The 7727-nt window shown below is 47.7% G+C and overlaps 1 protein-coding gene across 1 annotated transcript in view; it reads right to left on the bottom strand.

Moving 5' to 3' along the window:
* Positions 1 to 5754: 5754 nt before the first annotated feature.
* The window catches only part of OBSCN (obscurin, cytoskeletal calmodulin and titin-interacting RhoGEF), a 194839-nt gene continuing 192866 nt past the window's right edge, over positions 5755 to 7727 (bottom strand). Inside the window, exons 88-93 of the mRNA XM_090290222.1 lie at positions 7375 to 7459; positions 6956 to 7195; positions 6573 to 6796; positions 6399 to 6474; positions 6156 to 6305; positions 5755 to 6042 (exon numbers count right to left, since the gene is read on the bottom strand). Coding sequence (XP_090146348.1) covers positions 5865 to 6042; positions 6156 to 6305; positions 6399 to 6474; positions 6573 to 6796; positions 6956 to 7195; positions 7375 to 7459 — 953 coding nt within the window. The 3' untranslated portion in view covers positions 5755 to 5864. The remainder of the gene's footprint in view (positions 6043 to 6155; positions 6306 to 6398; positions 6475 to 6572; positions 6797 to 6955; positions 7196 to 7374; positions 7460 to 7727) is intronic.

The raw sequence follows: 7727 nt of genomic DNA, 5'->3' as shown, positions 1-7727 counted from the left end.
CTTAAGGGAACAATCAATCAAGATGATATAACCTTGGTAGACATATATGCACCCAACATAGGAGCACCGAAATATATAAGAAAACTACCAGAAGACTACAAGAAGGATATCAACAGCAACACACTCATAGTAGGAGACATTAACACCCCGTTATCAACAATAGACAGATCTTCAAAGCAAAGAAATACCAAGGATATTGTGGCATTAAAAAACACACTAGATCTAATGGACTTAATTGATATATATAGAACTTCTCACCCCAAAGAAGCAAAATGTACATTCTTTCCAAATGCATACGGGACATTTTCAAAGGTATACCACATGGTATGACACAAAACAAGCCTCAAAAAATTCAAGAAAATTGAAATTATATCAAATATCTTCTCAGGTCACAATGCTTTAAAACTAGAGCTCAACCTCAAGGAAAAAACTCAAAAACATTCAAACTCATGGAGAATGAATAACATGCTATTACATAATGAATGGGTTAACAATGACATCAGGATGAAATAAAAAAGTTTTGGAAACTAATGATAATGAACACACAACAACCCAAAACCTATGGAATACAGCAAAAGCAGTCCTGAGAGGAAATTTCTTATCAAAACAGGCCTACCTGAAAAGGATAGAAGAATCTCAAATAAAAAGTCTAACCCTACAGCTACAAAAACTAGGACAACAACAACAAAAAAAGCCCATGGTGAGTAGAAGGAAGGAAATTATAAAGATCAGAGCAGAATTAAATGACATAGAGACCAAACAAACAATTCAAAAGTTCAAAAAAGTAGAAGCTGGTTCTTTGAAAAAATAAAATTGACAAGCCTTTAGCCAGGCTCACCAAGAAAAAAAGAGAGGGGACCCAAATAAACAAAATCAGAAATGAAAGAGGAGAAATCAAGACTGATATCACAGAAATACAAAGGATTGTAATAAATTATGACAAACAACTGTATGGCAAGAAACTTGACAACCTAGATGAAATGAACAAATATCTGGAAACATATAATGTTCCAAAACTGTATCAAGAAGCAGAAAGCCTAAACAGACTGATAACAAAGAGTGGAACTGAAACAGTAACCAAAAAACTCCTGGCACTCAAAAGCCCTGGACTGGATGGCTTCACAGGTGAATTTTGCAAAACATTTTGGGGAGAACTAAATCCTACCCTTCTCAAACTACACCAAAAAATCCAAAAAGAGGGAAAACTTCCAAACTATTTCTATGAAGCCAGTATTACTCTAATTCCAAAACCAGGTCAAGACACAACAAAGAAAGAAAACTACGGGCCAATATCACTGATGAACATAGATGCTAAAATCCTCAACAAAATATTGGCAAACCGGATCCAGCAACACATTAGAAAGATCATACACCACGATCAAGTGGGATTCATACCAGGGATGCAAGGATGGTTTAATATTCGCAAAGCAATAAATGTAATACACCACATAAACAAAATGAAAGACAAAATAACATGATCATATCAGTAGATGCTAAAAAAGCATTTGATGAAGTATAACACCCATTTATGATGAAAACTCTCAGCACAATAGGAATAGAGGGAGCATACCTCAACATAATAAAGGCCATATATGAGAAACCTGAAGTGAACATCATACTCAATGGGCAAAAACTGAAAGCATTTCCCCTGAGATCAGGAACAAGACAAGGATGTCCACTCTCTCCACTCCTTCTCAACATAGTCTTGGAAGTTCTAGCCACAGCAATTGTACGAGAAAAATAAATAAAAGGCAACCAAATTGAAAAGAGGAAGTAAAACTGTCGTTATTTGCAGATGACATGATAGTGTACATAGAAAACCCTATAGACTCCACTAAAACACTACTCAACATAATAAGTGAAATTGGCAAAATAGCAGAGTACAAAGTCAATATTCAGAAACTGAAGGCATTTCCATACACCAACAATAAAATATTAGAGAGAAAAACTATAAAACAAATCCATTTACCAGAGCAACAAGAAAAATAAAGTACTTTGGAATAAACTTAACCAAGGAGGTAAAAGACCTGTATTCAGAAAACTACATAACATGGAAGAAAGAAATTAAGTAAGATACAAATAAATGGAAGCATATACTATGTTCATGGATGGGAAGAATCAACATCATTAAAATGCCCATACTACCTAAAGCAATTTATAGATTCAATGCAATCCCTATTAAAATACCAATGACATATTTCACAGACCTAGAACAAATACTTCAAAATATTTTAGGGAACCAAAAGAGACTCTTAATAGCCACAGAAATCTTGAGACAGAACAACGCAGTAGGAGGAATCACGATACCTGACATCGAACTATACTACAAAGCCACTGTGATCAAAATAGTCTAGTACTGGCATAAGAACAGACATATAGATGAAAGGAACAGAATAGAGAGCCCAGAAATGAACCCAGGTCTATATGGTCAACTAATATTTGACAAACGGGGAAGGAACATAAAATGGAGTGAGAAGAGCCTCTTCAACAAATGGTGCTGGGAGAACCGGACAGGGATATGCCAAAAAATGAAACTAGACCACCAACTTATACCACACACCAGAATAAACTCAAGATACGTCAAAGACTTAAATGTAAGCTGTGACACCATAAAAGTCCTAGAGGAAAACATAGGCAGAAAAATTTTAGATATCCCACATAGCAATATTTTCACCAATACATCTCCTAAGGCAACGGAAATAAGGGAAAGAATAAACAAATGGGACTACATCAGACTAAAGAGTTCTGCTCAGCAAAAGAAAACATTAGCAAGATGAAAAGGAAACCAACCATATGGGAAAACACATTTGCCAATGATACCTCAGACAAGGGATTGATCTCCAAACATATAAAGAACTTACAAATCTCAACACCAAGAAGACAGACTGCCCAACTAAAAAATGGGCAAAGGGCCTGAACAGACACTTCTCCAAGGAGGATACACAGAGGGTCCATATCTATATGAAAGAATGCTAAACATCAGTAGCCATCAGAGAGATGCAAGTAAAAACCACAATGAGATACCACTTTACACCTGTCAGAATGGCCATCATCAACAAATCAACAAACAACAAATGCTGGTGAGGATGTGGAGAAACAGGAACCCTACTGCACTGTTGGTGGGAATGCAGACTGGTGTGGCCACTATGGAAAACAGTATGGAATTACCTCAAAAAACTAAAAATGGAGCTGTCTTTTGAATGAGCGATTTCACCTCTAGAATTATACACAAAGAAACCTGAAACCCCAATTCAAAAGAACTTATGCACCCCTACGTTCATAGCAGAGTTGTTTACAATAGCCAAGTGCTGGAAACAGCCTAAGTGCCCGTCTGTAGATGAGTAGGTTAAAAAACTGTGGTACATTTACACAATGGAATACTATGCAGAAGAAAGAAAGAAGGAACTTCTGCCATTTGCGACAACATGGATGGAACTAGAGATAATTATGCTTAGTGAAATAAGCCAGGCAAAGAAAGAAAAATACCATATGATATCACCTGATACAGGAGACCAATGAACAACACAAACAAATGAACAAAATTGAACAAGGAACAGAATAACAGTTATCAGGGTAGTGGAGAAAGTAGGGGAAGGGTTTAGTAAAGGAACTAGTATAAATAACCCATGGACATGGAGATGGGGTGGGGAGTGACTGTGGGAGAAGGGGTGGGCTGGGCCGGGGGGAGCAATGGGGGAAAATGGGGCAACAGTAATAGAAAAACAATAAAAAATAAAAAATAAATAAATAAATAAGGGGGTAATAAGATGAGGGAGGGATTTGGGTCATGATGAACATGTTCTGTGGCTCTATTGTCTCGATGTTGCTATCCTGGCTGTCATATTGTATCAATACTAGCATTGTGCAAGTATTACCATTGAGGAGTCAGAGAAGGAAAACTCTGACTCCAAAAAACCTCTGCTGCCTTGCGGCATACCTCTTCAGGGGAAAGGCTAAGGGAGTAAACCCCGACAGAAAATCCGGAGCCGGAGTCCCTAAGGCGGTTTGACGTTGTAGTCAACACCGGCAACTCCTGCGGCGCACCTGAAGCCAAGCTGTATTGACTCCGTCTTTCCCTTGGACCCTTCAGCTGCGAAGAGAGGGGGGGTCTGCTGCATGGGCAACAGCAGACCCTCCATATCACCCTGCCCAGGCTCTGTAGCTTCAGCTTCACTGGAGAGGACACTCCAGCGTCATCGCAAGATGTCGATTCAACACGGGAGGAGACAGATACCGTGTCACTCTCGAGTTGGACTGCACAACCATTCTTGGCGGTGCAGATAGACTCTTAAGAAGCTACACCATCGTCTCTCGAGACGAACGGCTGCCGCCGCCGACGACCATTGAGGAGACTGGGAAAGTGGTACCTGGGCTCTCTCTGCACTATTTCTTTCATATGCCTGTGATTCAACTAAGATCTCAAAATAAAAACAATTAAAAAAAAAAACAAAACTCTGCAACACCTAAAAATGCAGTAGATTTGATTTGATTGTTAGAAACAGACTAGCAATAAAATACAACACACAAACAGAGGGAGTTTGGATTTGAGTGGGTTTATCAGGCAAGGCCAAGTCTGGAAAGAGTGCCACCCAGAATCATAAGGGACGAGGGCCACGGGAGGAACGGGTGATGACATGGTGTTAGGGGGGTGAGTCCTCAGCAGCCGTTCACAGGAAGCGCTTGCATAGAGCATCAAGGCAGAATGCACAGGGAGAGCTGGGATTGCAAGGGAATAAGGCCAGCCCAGCATAGATCCAGGGAAGCTGAGCTCCTCGAGGGTCCAGAGGAAGCATTGCCTTTGTGCAGCCTTAGCCAGCGTCTCTCGGTGTCAGAGTCAGAGATCTGCTCAACCTGCAGAATTTGATCTCTACAGGTTTAGGCAAGGGCAAGTCATCCCAGCACACAGCACAGAGGAGGTCTCCAAAGAAATGCATCCTCCAAAAACAAGGAGCTAGGTCTCACTGGGTCCCAGCATACAGACCCAGGCTTGCTATGGACACGTGGCTAGGGCTGAGTGAGCATGTGCTGGAGAGGAGGCGTGGGCTCCGACACGGGTGCCCAGGACCCAGTGAGGGCTGAGTCTGCAGGTGTGCTTACTGTCTGCCTGCACAGGAGTGGCCAGGATCCAGGAAGGGACCCTGTAGGCGGACACCTCAGCAGAGCTCTCAGACATCGTCCCTGGGAGTGGTGGGCAGCCCGCAAAGGGGACCCTAGCACAAGTACCACGGGACCTGGTGTACACAAAAGAAGGCAGCACGTGCTCATGCAGCCTCAGCTCCACATTTTCTAACCAAACAGGATTTCCCTTACGGACAGCAGGAACACCTGGCAGGAGCCAGGTGCGGGGAGAGCAACCAACTCAGGCTCCTGCAGCAGCTTCTACCACGCCTCCCTCTCAACTCCCTCTGGGTGGCCTGGCTGGTCACTCACTGGGCTCCTTCTGCCTCAGACCAAGAAGGGGCTGCAGTAGCCTATCCTGGAGGTCTTGAGAGAGGACCAGGCCAGGAAGGTGACCGTGGGGACCATTCATCTATGTACCTTGGAGTCCCAGTGGAGATGCCTCAGAGTGTGCCAATTTGCATGAGACAGAAGGGGCTTCTCTTTGTAGGCTGCTCACGCATGGTGAGGCCACCCTGAAGGGTCTTTCAATCCATGAACCAAGGAAGAGCAGTTCTGCTAACCGGATGGCCCCCCAAGCCCCAGGAAGGTGCAGGGCCCTCACCCTTCTCCCCAAAACAAAACTGAAACAAAGGGTGCTTCCTGCGGTACTGATTTTTATTGACGTATACAGCCTGTGGAGGTCAGGCAGGGGTGTGGCCAGCTGTACAACTCCGAGCCCACCCACCCAGCTCAGGACCAAGCGCTCAGCACACCTGGGCCAGGTTGTGTTTCTTGTACAGCAGCGCCCGCCTTTTCTCACGTTCACGCACAAAGGCGCGCAGACGCTCAGTGGGGAAGGTCACCGCGGAGGGCTGGGAGCAGGCTGGGCCCTCCTCAGTCAGCCATGGGCACCGCAGGCAGCTGGAAGCGCTCGGTCGTCCCCTGAAGCATGGAGGGTGGCCAGGGAGAGGCAGGTCAGCCTGCTCTGGCTGGTGCAGGGCAGAGAGCGGTGGGCGGGACAGGTGGTAGGGAGGTGGGTGACAGGGCCACTTTACCAGGGGTGCGTGCACAGTGTACTCTGCAGGAAGGCCACGGCGCCCCCGGATAGCCCTGCGTAGCAGCGACTCAGCAAGATGAGCCCTTTGCGCAGGCCTCTCTGCATGTCCCGCACACCCTCGCTGCTCACCGGGTACTCGGCACTCAGCCTGTGTGGTGGGGCGTAGGGAACTCATGTCACACGGGATCTGAGGTCACCTTCATGGACTCCACACCCACCCCCACGCGCCTGGAGGACTCACATGATGAACGCCGTCACGCCAATGGCCCAGACATCCGTCTTCGGGGAGGCGCCCTGGCCCTCCAGGAGCTCTGGAGCTGGGGGTAGGGGGAGCACACGGTGAGGAGCTGAGTGTCTGCAGTGGAGGAGGCGGGGGCAGGACTGGAGGAGGGGCTCGCCCTTCACTCCCACGCACCCATGGTCTCCATGTAATCTTTGAACGTCTCAGAGGGCAGGACCCTCTCCTGGGTGAGGCACTGAGCGTTGCCCAAGTCGACCACCTTGAGCAGGTTGTACTCAGTGACGATCATGTTCTCCGACCTGAGGTCCAGATGCAGGAAGCCCTGTGCATGCAGGTACTGCGTGGCACTCAGCATTTGCCACAGGTAGTCCTTCACCTCGGATTCCGAGTAGGAGGCCCTGGGGGCACATGGGGAGCAGGCTCAGCTCTGTTCAGTTTCTGGCTGAACCCCCTCCTGCTCAGTGCCCAGCCCTTGTTAACCGGCAGGATGTGGCCTGAGGGCACTGCACCCCACCCCAGCCCCACAAGCCCTGAACTCAGGCCAGGTGGCCCCTCACCGCTGGGCCAGGCAGGGGAGCAGCTCTGGCCCAGAGCACAGCTCCAAGATGAGGACCAAGTGCCGGGGGCTGAGGTAAGCAGCCTGTAGCTGGGCCAGGTGCGGGTGGCGCAGGCCCTTGAGGGCCTCATACTCATGAAGCACAGCTGTCCTATCCTCTGGGCGGTAGGGGATGATCTTGGCAGCCAGTGGGCGTCCGCTGGCCTTCTCCCGGCACTGCCGCACCACGCTGAAGCGGCCTCTGGTGAGGAAGCACAGGCCGGGCTTCTGAGAACACTTCCTGTCCTGGACTGCAGCACCCCTCCCCCCTTCCCCAGCAGCTCCTCCACACCCTCATAGCAGCAGGGAGGAAGCCCGGAGGGAAGGAGGCACCCAGACCCTGGTGAGCAGGTGGCTGGGAGGGGTGGACAGGCCCCACACCTTCGGATCTGTGTCTGGAAGGTGAAGGTCTGCGTGCTGGAGAGCGGATGGGCTGGTGGTGCAGGGCTGTTCTCCTGCTCAGAGGCTGTGGGAAGGGAAGCGGTGACTGGAGTACTCCCGGTAGTCCCAGCTCCCCAACCTCATCTCTTATCACCTCTTCCCCGTCACCCTGACAAGGAGCCCCCCTTTAAACCCACAATTAGCCTTTCATTCCTTGGACCATTTGGGGAGGGGGAGGGAGAAGGGGAAGGGCAGCACAGTGGCCAGAACAAACCTTTCCAGTGAGTATATGTCTTGGTGGCAGGGCAATTCCAAAGGAACCACCGTCCATTGCCCGCCAGGTCCTGCAGAGG

Source organism: Furipterus horrens, unplaced genomic scaffold (genome assembly GCF_987537825.1).
Source record: "Furipterus horrens unplaced genomic scaffold, mFurHor1.1.pri manual_scaffold_10, whole genome shotgun sequence".
NCBI lineage: Eukaryota > Metazoa > Chordata > Mammalia > Chiroptera > Furipteridae > Furipterus > Furipterus horrens.
Note: the sequence above shows the minus strand (reverse complement) of the source record. Positions and strands in the feature narration are given on the sequence as shown.